This window comes from Calliopsis andreniformis, chromosome 5, assembly GCF_051401765.1.
Source record: "Calliopsis andreniformis isolate RMS-2024a chromosome 5, iyCalAndr_principal, whole genome shotgun sequence".
Lineage (NCBI taxonomy): Eukaryota > Metazoa > Arthropoda > Insecta > Hymenoptera > Andrenidae > Calliopsis > Calliopsis andreniformis.
In genome coordinates, this window is record NC_135066.1 from 16,082,142 (window position 1) to 16,099,229 (window position 17,088).

The window sequence follows — 17,088 nt, forward strand, 5'->3', positions numbered from 1 at the left end:
TTACAGAATAAAATTTTAAGAATATTATTGAAGCCATCTTTTCGATTTTACACGTGTTTCTTTCTTCACTATACTTCTGGCACTCAATGAGGTTTATAGTTTGGTATAAGATGCGTATCTTGCATAGAAGCAAGGAGCTATTTCTCTTAATGTATATAAGTGTATTATTTTGGTAGGTCCAGCTTTTAATTCCACAATTACAATTTATTGTCAACCCTTCAGGCATGTAGAAAACACAGTAACTTCATTATTTATGTGAATTTCGTTTTAATATTTGAATATCCAAAATGATGCTCTTTATAAATATTTCAACTGTCTCGAATTCTATTGAATATCAAAGTTCCTTCGCGCCTCATCGTGTCATTCGCTTCAATCAAGCTTGTGGCTTCATAATATTTTACTCTAGCCAAAGATTAAATTAACTGTTTGACGTGCGATAAAACGTGAGGGATCATCAATCTGCGCTTTTGTCGCGGCAAAAAGTATTGCACGTTTCCTGCAATAAGACTGCTTTTTGCGACATTACTCGCCGTTGATAGAAGCGACAAAGAAACGAGTTCCCTCCGTGATTCTAATGCAATGGGAAGATCGTAACGAGATCGCTGTAACTGAAGCTTCTTGGTTATTGCGTCCAACGAACGGCAAAATAATAGTCTCGTCCCTGTTAGGCGCCAAGATGATTAAGGATCAGACATAAACGCGAGGATTTGTCCCTGAATGTTAAGCCAGTGTTGCGATTCGCAAGATCGACGATGTTTGTCTCGAATTGCTCCAAGCTTGTTTGTAACGAAGGACTTCGCTTCAGAGATTAAGTGTCAAACTTTCAATCTTAGAACTTAGAAACTCTGAAGTTTGTATGGTGCTAAACTTCATACTTAAAAACTACCATCAATTTGGTGCAAATTTTGTTTCCTATGTGTGTAACAAAGTATGTGAAATAATTGATTTATTATAAGGTAAAATTATCACTACTGGTGGCCTCAATGAGTATCCAACCAATTAGTATTACCAGCCTTTGGTTCTTTTAATAATGTACAAACACATTTCTAATTTCTTTACTCTATGTAATTATTTTAAATTAAATTTACATTAAATTTAAGTTAGATTAAATTAAATTCCATTACTCTAATTACTTTACGACCAAGATATCTTTCTTTAGTATACAGAGTTAGGAACATCATATTTTAATGAAATAAATAAAACTTAAACATGACTCAAGAAGTGATACAAAACTAGAATTACAACAGCTTACGAAAAATTCTTTAAATAAATGTTACACATGTCCAGAGAAATAGTCAACACTTCATCAATACACATTCTCTGACATACCTAAACAATTGAAAAGATATAGTACAACAAACCCAATTTCGTCTGTACCTATAATTATAAAAAATCTGAGTAACTCTAACTCGTCTCTAATACTTTCAAAATTCAGCTCTAAGGCCCCATGCACACGAGCGATATTTTCAACGATCTCGTTGCGATCGTACGTTTTTCTTCGTTTTTCCAATTACAAACACCGAAGACAGACATCTGACAACCACATCACGCGTCAAAATATCGCTCCTGTGCATCGTGCCAAAATCTTCAAAGACTGAAATTCCATACCCAAGTAGTTTCTTCCAAAGATTAAATCTCGTGATGCTCGACGAAAGCAGTAGCCCCGTTACACAGCTAGATGATTAAGGACGATGCTCACTGTCATCGTTTTTCCCACCGACCCGTCACCGATTCGTCGACGCACGTCAGAGGTTTCCTACGATCGGCGCCATCGACCATATGGACGACGATTGTCCCACATACTCGCGCGAGGAATATTTCAAGCGCGAACGAAGCGGCCGGATAACCCGCAAGTAGCGGCCACAGATAAACGAATACCGATATTACGGATAACTGTACTCCCTGGCTCGCCGTGCTCGATGCGTAAATCGATCTGGATAAGGAGCATCCTCCGTTTCCACTGATCCAACCGCGGATCAGCCGATCTTATTAGAGCGTTTAGCCGATGCACGTATTTCCAGTCTCTGTCCCAGAAGACGCAATCGATTTATTCCCCAACCGATCTTAATAATTACCTGTCGAGATCGGTTACGTCGATGGCCGCCTCTTGTTTCCCGGTCGAGGCTGATCGAAAGAAGAGCACGGTAGACGTCCGCGAAGATTTCATCGTACTTAAGGAATTTATTCGAGAGTGGGAGATCGGGAGAACGAGGAAAGGGAATCAGAGGTTTTGAGGGTACTTTATTTTCAGTGTAATTTTATTGAGGATAGTGGAAGTTTGAGTGTTTGGTAATTATTGAGTATTTATTGAGTATTGAGAGTAAACAGAACTATGTAAGATAAGTGTCTCAGTAGCTGACCAGGTCTCAGTACCTGAACACAAATGCTAATTTTATTTCATTTTGAGTTTGAATCTTAATGTACCTAATAAAAGAAGAAAAAATAGTATCATAAAATAGTATATTCAGTTACTGAGGAGCATTTCAAGTATCTGGAAGTGTATAAAAATAGCTGAAAAGGTTGGCTAGTTACTGAGGCATTTGACATCTTAAGTGTCTAGGTACTGGGACATTTACCTTAAGTCACAGTTTTCAAAAAAATTGAGTTTGTACTTTAGTATAAGAAGATTGAATTAAAGTAATTTTTCTCTTGAAAAAGTGAATACAAATAATTTTTAGTTAATAAGTAATTTTTCTTTAAAGTCATAAATAATTTTTTAGTTTTTTTTTTAGAAACATAGTTCCTTGAATGGTATCACGTTTGAAGTACCAAATGTGAGATATTATATTATACCTTCTGTGTATTTACTCCATTAACATGATCCAAAGTTGATTGAAAATTTTTATTTGAGATTAATAAAATCTTTGGGGTATTACCTGAGAATTTTAAGACATGAATTTTTGCAGTCAACGAGATAGAATCATAAAAAGTTTTACGACAGAATCGTTCGAGGATTCCCTTTCTCTTAGAAATCTTTGAATAATAGAATATACTACTTTCATCAGACATAATCCTTTGTTAATCGTAGAGTCATGGAATAAATATTCATGTGTACCATCTACCACTAAAAATTAACCTATTATTATCTGTAAATTTGTTCAAGCAAGCGAGGAGAGAACAAAAGAGCTATAGCAAGGCAACTTATTAAAGGCTATTAATCCAAGTCCCGACTTTTAATTAGACTACCTATAGTTCAGTGTTCTAATACAACGAAGTCCTCCTATTTCAGAGCAGCTTAATGAATTCTCCTGTGTAGAAGGAAAATCGAGGGATGAGAAATTGCAGAAGGAACATGTAATTTACACCATTGCTTGTTCATCAGTTTGAGACCTCGCGTGCCTGCGAATCTTGTAATGCGAATCAGGCATCGGCTTCATTGATATTCCGTGTCGACGCTGTCTTTTGTCAATCGTTACTCCTTTAAAAGTTCTTTCTTTTGAGTAATGGCAATTCAAAAGATTTCCGTGGCCATTCATGAAAGCAGAGTTCTTCGTATGCAGGACACGAAACTGGTGTCACTACATGCAAAAGACGTCACAAATTGAAATTCGAGCAAGCAGTATAATCAACGAACTACTCAATCATTGAACAACTTGGAAAAGTAAGTTTTCAAGAAACGCTGAATAATTTCAGAACTTCCATTAAAGCTTTATTAAAAAGCTTTAAATATTATTTCCTTTCATTCAAATATTCTACATGTATAGAAACAAGAACATCACTTCAAATTTACTTCTAAAGCAAAATTTCCTAAGTCCATATTCAATGTTATAAATTTTATAAGGTTTATCAGAATCAAAATTTTTTAACAGTGGTAATTATTAATATTATTAATAGTATTGTAATAGAGACTATTAAATTTGTTAACAGTGACATTATGTATGAATCCATTTAATTTCTCGTACTTAATTAATAATTGAATCTCTCAAAGCAAGAACGTCACGGATGCTCAAAGTATTTTTCCATCGATTCACTGAAGGTGAATCTTGAGCCGACATAATAGTCAGATGAGAAAAACACGTTTGTGAAATTGGCCCGGCGTATTTTATACGAAGCAGCCTCGTTTCCCCTTTTTCTCTTTCCACACTGAGGAATATCAACCGCGTCGAAGAAGCCTCGACCGGCCACCGAACCCACGATACCCCGCGATGCTTCCGCTTCGCGTAACAGCGAATGCGTAACTGCTTCCTACTTAATGGAAACCAAGGAAGTCTATTTTTTTTCACGCGATATCAGATCCCGTTTCTGCTTCTTACACGATGCAAGTAATGCATCGGTTCCACGGATGTGTTTGCTTCTCAAGTCCTTCTTTTAGTAGTAACATTGCTTATTTTCCGTACATTGTCAGCCTATGTCTTATTTATGCTACTCGCTTTTATTGAATCGATCTGGTGATCCAGAACTTTAGTGTTATAGTAATTCTGTATCTGAGAGTGGGGCTAAAACCAGTCCATATCTGGCAAAATTGAACTTTATACGGTAGCTTTCTCTTTATTTTCTCTGAATAATTATTTATTTACGTGAAGTTATATATAGAGAAGGTTTAATATTGTTAAGTACTTAAATAGTATCTGTAATCCAGGTCGTATTTTGACATCTGTGGTAAGTGAAGCTGTATTTTGAGAGTCCTCAAATATTATTTACTGTTATTAATTAATGTCAACGTATGCCGCTTTTTCGTTAGTTATTTTTCAAGTGAAGTGATTTTATTTACGTTTAGAGCTTCCCGAAAGTTGTTCCTAATTAGCGTTCCATACTCCGATTTTCCAATGAAAATTTCCATTGAATGACTTCATCTAGGAGTACTTCTAATTAGAACATAAGCTGAAGAAAAACGCTGTACATATATCCATATGTATATGGTGAACCTTTGTCTTCTGGAAAGCTCGTGATATAAATCATTAGCGTAGTTAACATTTCACCCTTTCCCTTCTTCGCGGTTTTTACGCAGCGCACGTAAATAACGATAATCTACTGCGACAAGAACCTGACGCCTTTATCGTCGATATTTTACACTCGGTGGACACACAGGAATTTAATCGCCCCGTGTTCATCCTTGAAATGAATTTCCATACAGTATTTATCCCCTAATTTATCGGTTATAACACCCCATTAAATTATTTCTAATTGTGCAGTACATTATGCAATACGATTTACTCACGTCAATAAAAATAGAAACGTAGACGATGTTTTGTCTGAGTGTGTCGACGTATATTAGAAAGGATTTGTACTATCTTCATGGATTCCAAAACTCGATTTTTCTTAATAACACTTTCTGAATGTTGGAAGTATTAGACATATGTTCATAAAATTCTAAGAATTAAGAAAATTAATTTTTTAAGAGCAAAAATTCTTCAAAAATTAAAGTCTAAAGTTGTTTTTCTTAAAAACAGTGTCCTATAAAATGCTAGAAGTTCTAATTCCTATCTAAATTTCATTTCCTTAGCTATGTATACAAAACTGAATTTACCTAAATATCCACAATCTATTTATACCACTTTCCAAAAGCACACGACGTCTTGGAGACGTCTATTTTACCATTTTAAGCCTGTACGTCTTACGACATAATTTGGAAACATATTAAAGTGTACGCCTTAAAAACTTCCGAAATTTACGTCCATAAGATGTCTTAAAGGCAGACTACATGAATATCTCAAAGACTTACATTTTTGGACGTCTTAGAAACGTCTATTTTTTGTCTGAACATCTTATAGACATAATTTAGACGTCTTTAAGATGTCTTAAGGATGTCTTTTAATACGTCCTAAAAACCTACTGATTTATAACTTTAGACGTCTTAAAGAGTCTTTTGGATGTTTCTATGGTTTTACTGGATATCTTTGAGACGTTTTTAAAAGTGCTATATAGATTAGCACCCTTCCCTTTTCTGACTGTTTCCAAAACTTCACGCGTCGGTGACCACGTTAAAAATGTTTGGCCACGCGCGTTACGCAATCGATTTCAAGGCAGAGGGTCGAAAGCATCGCGTGAAAGAGAAACGTAAACGTCCAGCGTCGTTAAAGTCCTTTCGTTTTCTTCAGTGCCGACCGACGTTGAATTTTAGGGTGTGCCCACGCACCGAGCAATAAGGAACACTTGATATTCAAGCTGCGTCTGCCGAAGGCATTCTTACGTGTACGCCATGGTCTGCATAATGCAGCCTGTAATATAATGCACCCATTGCCGGTCGAAGGCTCGCATGACGTCTCCAGGAAAGCGTGTTTTCGATAGCGAAGTCGTTCTCCTTGGAACGGATCCCTCTTTGTCCTCTTTTAAAGCCTGCACCACGCACGCGAGATTTTTCCATCGTCTACGAATACATTACGCAGGGCTATCTACGCGCGTGTAAAAATAACTTTATGAAAATCAGCCTTTGATACTTCAATAGGAGAGATAGTCTCTTAAGGATCAATATACGTCTCGCTTAATTTTATGGAAAACGAAACGAGTTATCAGGAAAGTTCAGGGGGGAATTTAAAGGCATTGAGTTAACCCTTTGTAGGTTTATATAGAGGCTAATTCGATGTAAGGATGTTTGCTCATTTATGATAGATATTAGTGATTATAAGTGTTCGATAGTAGGTGTCAGAGAGTTTGAAGAGTGATTCTACATGTCGAAATAAGGTGAAAGTTAAAAATTACGAGGTTTAAGGCTTCGTTTTTGAATTATTAATTGTGGACAATGCAGGCAAAATATGTGAGTATTGTGAGCATTGTCTTTGACTCGGGACATATTCTACTGACAGCGTGGTGGCCACCTAGTCGAGTCAGACGCAGTGGTATCAGTAGAATGGGTTCTCAAGTCAGACACATTTTATGTATTATAAATACCCCATGAGAAGTCTCCTAGAAAACAGTAAGGACAATGCTTTTCAGGAGACTTCTCGTGGAACGTGAATATTAAATACATGTTTTAGGCATTTTCTCAGCAAATAATAACTAATTAACTACATTCTTAATTTCCTCTTATTTAGACACGTAAAATCACTTATTAAAATTTCTGACATCTGTTGTCGAACACTATTGAACAATGGCCACTAATAAAGTATAATTATAATTGAATCGGTGACTTGAAGAACTGTACAAATCCAAAAACTTCAATGAAATTTCATTCATTGTACACATATATCTAGACCTCAGAGCCAAAGTAAATGAACTCCACTTATTTTCTCCATGACTAATATTTAATATACTTTGGCTCTAGGGTCCAAATACAATTTTAAAATTATTCGAAAATTACTAATTGTGTACTTACCCTGTTCTTCGTCCTGCCCATCCAGCTGCCCTAGTGAATGTGTTTGCAAGGTGATCTACCATCACGTTTCGCTTTTTACACATATCCTTAGCCGTCACTCTCGTCCACGCACGAGCTTTCATTTTCTGCAGTATCCAAACGGTAGGGGAGTTTGTCGGGAGACCGTTGTATTTTTTAGGCGCATCCAACAAAGGCAATCTACGGTGTTCACGGCGCGAATCGTAATACCGCGGCATATGTATTTTGCCCACGTATACACGCGTGAGTATCACGATACCTCACACGGTATGCATAATACGCCACAGGTAACATAATGCATCTATTGTTAGAAGAGAACTCTCTCTTTCTCTCTCCTGTTTACCTATGGTTATATAGGCAAAGAGTGTATATATAGATGGGGTACATAGAAAACGTTTTAATACTCATTTGCATGCATTCAACTGGCGTACGGCGCTTATACACGGTGTTTATAGAGTCACCGTCTAGACGAGAGTCTTTCTGAATAGCAGCTGTTCCTTTCTTTCACTTCTTTCAGTTTCGAGGCCCATGGGTGCGTGCCGCCAATGATTTATGGTTGTTTGTTAATCGGTATTCCGGACTTGGAATTTCTATCGTGGTAATTACGTTTGCTACGAAAAGAAAACTTCTCTCTGTATCTGATGTATAAAGTTTAAGTATTTTGTGGGAATTTTTAAGAAGGCTATCGCAAAAGGGGGAGAGTTTTATAAAATTTTTTAAAAATGTAGATATTAAGTTAATACAGGCAGAACGTCGGAGTTGTGTGTTTGACCTTGATCACTGGCATCTGACCTTGGAAACAGAAATTTTAATGTTAGGTCTTTGACCGACGTGAACGATGACCTTTGGGTTCAAAGACCTGTAGTTGAAATTTTTATTGTGCTGTGTTAAAATGTTATACGTTGTTACAACTTTTGCAATCAAAAAGCGATTCTTTATATGATTTTTGACATTTAAAAATTCAAACTGATAAACTCGTGTAACGCTACAAATATTCTTATTATTATGAAGTACATTTTTATTGATCGCTTCATTTGTATTCTAAAAAATAAAATCTCTGATGTGAAATACTTGCTACGAATATTTATATTAAAAAATATTGTTATTATTATAGCTACAGTATAAATACTAGGTAATTCGAAAAGTTCGTAGCATTTATTAAAGTAAAATTTCAGCAAAAGATACTATTGTTTGTGATTCATTCGAACGTATTCGTTCTTTTATGCAATCTCTCCCCCGGATGTCCCACAATTTTGTCAACATCCTGTATTTTCGAGAGATAATAACGTCATTATTTATTATGCAGAGATATAATGGAAACGACGTCTTTAGAAAAAAAACAAGCTAATTGATGGTCACAATTTATCATTTACTCATATTTTTCTGTTTCCCACATTATAACCGCGTCACGTGTGTGGATAACGGATCATACAATATTTTATTCGTCGCGAAAGTTTATACAGTCATTCTGGTCCTTATTCTTATTATTATACGCGATACTTAATAACACAACGCGGACAATGGATTAGATAAGCTTCGGTGCTTCGTTCATACACACAATTCATGCTGGGAGAAACGAAATTTGAACACGACTGCAAAGTGTTCTAGAAGACATGGCTAGTGATGGACTCAAGTACATCGCAAATAGGTTCGAACACCTTGCAAATATTAACTGTAAGAAAAGAAGAAGTAATACTTTCAAATGGACTGAATCCAGAATTCAATAAATTCGAATCCTTTAGGAGTACTTCGTGAAATGAAAAAATATATGTGTATTTCCAAGTAAAATCAAACATTGATCGAATAAGTTCAAAACTTTATGAATATTTCATCACAAACTCTCCACTCGTTTGAAATCATTTTTCTTAACTATCTTTGAAGACTTTAAACTACCAACTACAGTAGAACTTTGATTAACTCGTCCTCGATTCACAATTTTGGTTATTCAGCTTTTGCATATTGAGAAGAATATTGATATGGACATAGAATATAGAAGTAGAATATTGATTTATGAGTAGAATATTGAATTAAACAATAGTCTAGTAGTAGTCAACCGAAAATAATGAAACTAGCTATTCAAACGGTGCTGCAGGTTGAAATTGATAGGTTTATATGAACACATTAAACTTGATCCCATCACTAGACGTGACACGCTTACATAACAAAGCAGAGGCTGCTAGAAAGCGACAAAAGCCTCCGCCGAGAGGGTATTTCTCACGGGTCTGAACAGAGAGGCTGGAGGTTGTTGTACAAAGCCGATAGAGACTGGCTTGGCGCATCATGCGACACGTGTTTCACTCGTATAATTAAGGAAACTAACGTGACACGATCAAAGATAGCTCTCGTCCATTACGAGAGAGTCATTCCATTCTCGCTAACGCGGAGAGGACACGCCACCTGCATCTTTGATACGAACTCTTCCGCTGATCTGCCACTCTTCGACAGTCGTAATATCCGTTTCCTCGCCTTTGCGTCTGTCTCCCCTAAGGTCGTCGTAACTAGGTGGACAGATTCATTGAGATATGCATCCAACATTTTTTTATATTATTTTATCTTATTTACATCTTTACAGTTCGAGTGAGTTATCCTTCCTTTTTAATGTAAAGATGCATATGCATTCAATTACTGTATTCTTTTCTTTTAATTAAAATGCATATTTTCTTTGAATAAATCAGATCTTCTCATTATTCTATGTAAATAAGTATTGTGCACCTGCATAGAAAAATAATCGTGATGTATACCTCTCTCTTGGCGAACAATCAGTAAATGTGATATCCCATAAAATAATACGTAGACGATAATGGGACATGAAATATCAGTAATGACACCAGTAGACATTCGAAGCCACATAAAAATTGATCACTGATATCCTGTACCTACGTACGTGACAAGCGATGGAATCCTCTCACAGATAACGCTGAAGCATAATACCTCTGAATCGTTTGCATTTACTTATCGATCTGTATTAACAGATTCTCACGCATATTTCTCGGATTTGCGTTTAATAATGTTGTTCCAATAACAGAGCGAGCGTGTAATTTAATTGAACTATATTTCCTTGCTCTCTTGATATTAACTTCATTAATAGTTATCGAGTTCTTGTATCGTAACTCTTATAATCATTGCGTTGACAACCTCAAAGGAACTCGCTTACCGCAACACCTATAAAACCGGATTGGTTTTTCTCTTAATCCCAAGGTCCCATAATTATGTAATTACAGTTTTTTCCCTCTGTCAGCAGTTCAATGCCTGGTTACGCCTGTTCTCGTTCTCCTTTCGCGATGGACGCGGCTGTACCGTTAGTGATACTTCCGGTCCACCTATACGTAATTAGGGAACTGAGTCAATGACATGATAATGCGAATTTCTGATCGCAAAATGCTCATCAAGAACGAAAATTGCTTAATAATTTATGTGCAGCGTTTGTAAGTCTTAAAAGATATTGAGTCATTCATCTCAAGAATTTAGAAATCTAGCGTAAGTTTTTCTCTAATACCTGCGAGTATTAGATGTTACTATATGTATGTATAAGTACGTATTTAATCACTATAATTTGTATATAATTCTATGTACACTTTCCAACGATTAACTAATTTTATTATTCAAAATTTATAAAAATCATGCCTTCTAGAATTAAAAAAATCTTTGAATCCTACTTTTACGGTTCCTTCATTTAAAAAATATTTAAGTATTCGTTAAAAAATTCTTCACGTCTTTAGAAGAGTTATAATAAATAATCCAGCCCTGCTCTAAAATTTCATATTTTAATCCATGAAGTTTTTTACGTTCCTTTTCAAAGTTACCGCCAATTTGAAAGTCTGAGAAAACATTTCAGCTTAATAAAAATAAAAATACAGAACCCTTCAATGAAGAACTGAAATTCATTTCCAGCTTCGTTCAGGAGTTCGCCTCGCCCCCAGCCGATGGCATCACCCTGCTGTTGGAGACTCTTCGAGGTGTTCAACTGGCCCAAAGTTCACCACCCTCTTCTGGTCACACGGGTCCAAGAGTCGGTACCAGAAGAGCAGCTCTGGACGAGCTCGGTTGCGTCGAGTGTCTAGCTGCCTGCGCCGAACGATGCACCGATGCACCGAGGCTCCTGGTGCAAGCTCAACCCGGTCTTCTTGCTCTGGCAGTCTGTCTAACTAGTAGCTTGAACCGGTCCCGAGTTCTAGCTCTCCAGGTAACAATCGTCACTTCCGTCCCGAGTGCAGCGGTACTGTTAATCAAAAAAGAACTCCGCTGAAAATCATACGTGGCGGATTATGTTCGCCGCGTTCCTCGACGCGTCGCCCAGTAAAAGCTTGTCACGGCTTCCGTTGTCGTCTTATCGCACTTTTATCGCTCACATATTAATATTAATAGTCCTGGAGATGGATGCTCATGCTCGGAAACCCGCTTCGCTATCTGCCTCGTTTCAGTCGTTACAAGAGAGGAGGAAAGTTACTCCTGTATACCTTGTCGACGTCCTATCGTATCATCGTCATTTCCTCGCGAATGATAATGTTAGTAATTCTATAGGGCAACGTTCTGTGCTCAATTACGCCATGCTTCCTCGCTATAGGCATGCGCTAACAACGAATTTATGAGGACCCATGGCTGAGGTCAACGCATCTACTGGTAGCTCGCTTCGCGCTCGCCGAACGTGCCAGTGAGAGTGTATGAAAGGAAAACTCGTTTGGTCTAAATAGGAGGGTCATTTGATAAGTGGAGAGGCAAAAGCTTTCGTTCGAATGAAGTGGTGAGCTGGAGAACAGTGCAAGTATTAATTTAGCCAGTTTTAGGTAATCTCGAAGCTATGTCTGGATCACACAGCCGAGGTATGTTAAGTCGCATGGGAAGAAAGTGGAATCGATACATTCTGTCTCTGGGGTCCAAATATGTAAGATGCATAGAACTAAGTGCCTCAAAATATGGTTTTTTTGGACTTGTACTGTTCTTCAACTCACTAAGTCAAGTAGGATCTTAATGTGAAGCATAAAGCTTTCAGAGTCACAAGCAGTAGTTTGTTTAGAATAGCTTGTCAATTATTTCGTTCAATCAACAGATCCAATCCTCTCTAAAAGTGTACTTTGGAAGGACAATGTTGTACTACAAGATCTTTCTTTCTTCTGAAGACATTAATTTGCCTAAAATTTACTCCAGGATTCTTAAACGATATGGTGCAAGTTGCATTAACCGAAATATCATCTCCAGTTCTAGAAGCTCGCATTGAAGAACGTATACTGAACGATTTACAGTAAAAAAAATTGCTGAAAATTGTAATTTAAGCATTGACACAGGTCGTTCCATTGGTCAAAGCTCGCGAAAGACGATAGTGGGTCAGATTTTTGATATTTCACGGGTTGCTCGGTTCTTCCGCCTGTGACCCATTGAAAGGTAATCGTAAACCCGTATTTCCAGCAAACTCGGTCCACGTGATGGTCCTGGGCCCCGTTATTTCGAGACTGTTCGCTGTCGGAACCAGTTTTTATCGCCTATCCAAACGTTATTCGACCAAGTTCATTTGCAAACTTATGCGCACTCTACTCGTTCGCGTTTTTATTTTCTGCGCCTGAGGAGGTGCACCTTATTTACGGTTGCGATCAAATGTCGACTAACCGAACTGGATAATTACTTCCACGGCACGTGATCACAGAGAAACGCTGGAAGAATATAATGAGAATCAGGAGGAGATCGTTATCGTCTCGCTAGCAAAAGAACTGTCGACGGGGTTTTAATCGGGAACAAGACTGCCATGAAAATCCACAATCCTCGTTTTCATAACGCTTTGTCACTAATTACGTACTGTTTTCAGCCGACTCTCACCCGAAACATAACACAAGAGAGAAACGAGTTCACGACCTGCTTGAACAGCTGGCTTGACATCCTTCGGTTTCCTTGAAATTCTGTTCGTATTTTTCAGCTACTGACGAAGGTCTGCCAAGCACCAGGTGGCCACGCAGCTGTCTCGGAAGCTGTTTCCACCTTAAGGCTGAAGTACGGCGAAGGTGGAAGGTTCCGATTCCTCGCTGGCGCGCTTCTGGCTCCCAGAGCAGCAATTGCACTGAGAGTCGCAGGAGTTTCCTTTCTGAATGCTTTCCTGAAATCCGCTCCACGCACGCAAACGAGATTATATATTCAGGTAATGTGTCAAATCAAGGGGTCGAAATATCTATCGTGTTGTACGTAAAATTTGTGGTGATTTTTAAGTAGAATAGGATGCCTTATATTTTAATGTAATTATTTTTGTATTTGGTGGAATATCAGTCGATAAAGTTGATAGCGCTCGAGTCGACCACCTAAAAAGTTTGCACTGAAGTATCGTCGTTCGGTATTTTAGCATTCAAATTCGGGATGACATGATTTATTAATCTTCATTTCTTCGCTATTTTTACTAATGTCTACCTCCACGTTTCTCTAATATTCAATATTTTTGCATCCATGCAGAATTTCTTTAGGCTTCCAATAGCTTTTCATTTCTTTCTCTCAACAATTCATGTACCTGTTTATTTCTTCTTTTTGAAAAACCCCATATCCCTTCATGTCTTAATACCAACAATACACATATTTCTTCATTTCTCCATTTCTCCATGTCTTCATCTCTACGTCTCTTCATCTCATCTCTTCATCTCATCTCTTCATCATCTCTTCATCTCTTCAACTTTGATCCAGACATCAATACACTAGAATTTCCCAGACAACCCAATAGTTTAGAAGTAGTAAAATACTGTCGACTTGGGTATGTGAAATTCTGTTTCTTTCCACTCAGGCTGAAGCCTGCGAAGCTGGACTAGAGCCGCAGGTCCTTCAAGAATGGCTGAAAGAGTTCGATGGCAGGGAGGAGGACGCTCTGAACGATCTTCTACATAAGGAGGTTCAGAAATGGACGCACAACTGCGTCGACGTGGACGCCCTACAGCGAAGAGTCGTACGTGCCGAGGAAACCTGTAGAATTCTCAGCAAAAAGGTTTCAGCGTTGCAGACACAACTCCAGCAGCTGCAGCTGGAAAAGCTGAACAGTTACAACCTGGAGGATCGTGAGAAGGTGACGGTGCTTAGCACGAAACAATCCCCGAAGGTATCCTCGAACGCCGAGGACGAGGGGATCAGCTCGTCGGAGAGATCCAGCAGCCCGGAGAACACGAAGCACCAGCTACGGGCGAATCATCAGAAGATCAACCCCCCTCCTGACAACGATCAGGAAACCACAATAGATGACGTGATTGAGGAGCTCAGGATCATCGTGAAAGACGCCGAGGAAGAGTTCGGCGATAAGAATCACGAACAGAATCGAATAGATCACGTTGCCGATCAGGATCTCCCTTCCAAGGATCACGTTTCGAAGACCAAGGTGTACAGAACCAATTCAAAAATTTCCTTGAACAATTCTGATACTTACCTATTCGACAAGATGCTGGAAAGAGACCATCAAACGGATACAAAAGTCCCCCATTCCAACGCCAGCTCTAATGTATCCCAAAGTGTAATTAAAGGTGAACAGGTGACCTATTTCGGTAACGATCGAGATTGTCCAGACTCGGACGCAAGGCGAGTCAATTCTGATACGCGAAGAATTTCGAAATCTTCGGTGGAGGGCAGCGTGAAGATCGTCATAAAAGGACCTGACGTTGAAGATGCCATTGTTCCAACCATTTTACACCCCCAACCGCCCAGGAGATCGCCACCTTGTCTATCGGCGATCATGGCAGTGAGACACTGTGATTTCGTTGACCATGAAGAGACCTACAACTCTCACGACGAAGAAATCGAAGAGGAAACACTGGGCGATGGCAGTGACTCTCTCCTCAGCGCTTCCCGCTTGAAATATAATGGGAAGAATCAGGCTTACGAAGAACAGATCAGAAACACTGGCCCAATAAGCGATTTTCAAAGGCAACCCCGAAAGGAAACAGATAATGATAATGATAGTAAACTGAAGAAGAGCTTCGACGATCTTCGATGTTTCAGTGAGAGCGATGCTAAAGACAAAAAGGTGATCAAAACTTACGAGAGCTCATTGAAGAATAGGACGACGAACGAGTCGAGGTCGAACAGGCAGACTGATGGGTTCGTTCAGAAGCACAGCTCGAAGCACAGGAGCGAAGTGGAGAAACGAAAACATCTTCGCAGATCTACGAGTCACGATTACCTTGAATCGAGCGCCTCGAGTCCTCGGTCAAGAAGATCCGGGAGAAGCAGAGTGGAGAGTCACATCAGAAAGTTCGAGAGCCTGAACTCTTTCGACGAGCATCGTAGTCTCCAGAGCTATGGGAGGCTAGGTAGCTCTGAGGATCTGAATAAACAGGAGCAGGAGTTTTTTATGGACGAAAATTCGCGCGGTGGAATGCGCAGATCCGAGTCCTTTCATCATGTGTCTCATATCGACAAGAAGGATCAGTGCTTTTCGCGAGGGGGAAGCGACAGTGGATTGTTTTACGCCACAGACTACAACCTGGATCCACTTGTTACTCGAAGACCGAGGTCCATCGAAGCTCCCAAGTCGCCAAGCTTGTTCACCACGTCTTTGGACAGAATCGACGAGGGTCTGGACTCGATGATCGACATCGTAATCACGGAAGAGAAGAGTCAATGGAGCTCGAGCAAGTACCAGTCGAAGACAAAGAAGTCACGGGAAGAAAGAAAAGTGATCACCTCGAAGTCAGGCAGAATAGAAGATTCCAGTAGTTGCCACGAGCTAAAGACAAATGGAAGGAAAAAGGAGACCAAGAGCAAACATTTAAAAAGCGATGAATTGTATACTGGACAAGTGAGCAATAAGCAATTGAGGAGCGACGAGTTGTACGAGGAACAGAGGAATCGAGAATGGAATTGTCAGAATGAATTGAATTCTGCTAAGAAGAATGGCGATTTGGACTTTGATTGCACACCGATGATACTGACGAAAAATGGGGTGAGACATAATTCGTTTTGTCAGAATGAGAATATTGGTAGTAGGTTTTCAAATATATCGAAAGATTCTGGGATTTTCGCTGGACGAACTTACGATACGTTTGGCCTTGGGAAAACTCGATTTAATGCTGGGAAATATTCGGGAAATCAGCAAAATAAGGGGAGCCCAATTAAAAGGAGAAATACGACTTCGACCGCGAATGGAAATCGCGGGAAAGTTACAGATATAGTTTCAGGGTTGTATTAAAAGTAATTATGTACGTTATGTGTTTTTGATACTAACCATCTGTTCGCGTTTTAGAAAATGTAAAATATAGAGTACGTGAAAATTATAAAATAGAATACATTTTCATCCATGATTTAATTACGAGAAAGTCTTCTATGAAATATTTGTTTAGTCTTTTGTAGACATTTGTGTGCAAATATTTGGTGTGGAAACAGGAAGATTAAAGCTCGTATTAATTATCATACTTAAATGAGTATATTACTGCAGTGCAATAATTATAAGTATTATCAGTGAAGTTATAAATCTAATTTATATTGTAATTAGCACTGTTGATAATTGCGGTAAACATGTAACTGGTCTTTATTACAAAGATAGATATTCTGGTGATGGAACGTTACACGTTTTTGATAAACTGTGCAATATATTCTTCACCATAAGTAATTACGTTTCTGTAATTATGCGTATAACACTAAAGACAAGACTGTAATTTATATGTTTACATAAGAGTGTACATATCATCGAAAGCATAAACATCTTTCAAATCGTTCAAATGATGTAATGTTAAAAATGTTGTATGTATGGTTTTACTACCATTGTACATGAAAGCTTTTTTTAACTTATTATTTTTTGTTCACATATGCTCATGCGAAATTGTAATAAAATTATTGCCCCTGAGATCACAGAGTTTTTTTTTCCTCAA

At 38.4% G+C, this 17,088-nt stretch overlaps 1 protein-coding gene across 1 annotated transcript in view; it reads left to right on the plus strand.

The window, feature by feature from the left end:
- Positions 1–17,065, plus strand: part of Mwh (multiple wing hairs) — a 58,742-nt gene extending 41,677 nt beyond the window's left edge. Inside the window, exons 4-6 of the mRNA XM_076378086.1 lie at positions 11,162–11,453; positions 13,176–13,394; positions 14,022–17,065. Coding sequence (XP_076234201.1) covers positions 11,162–11,453; positions 13,176–13,394; positions 14,022–16,409 — 2,899 coding nt within the window. The 3' untranslated portion in view covers positions 16,410–17,065. The remainder of the gene's footprint in view (positions 1–11,161; positions 11,454–13,175; positions 13,395–14,021) is intronic.
- Positions 17,066–17,088: the final 23 nt, after the last annotated feature.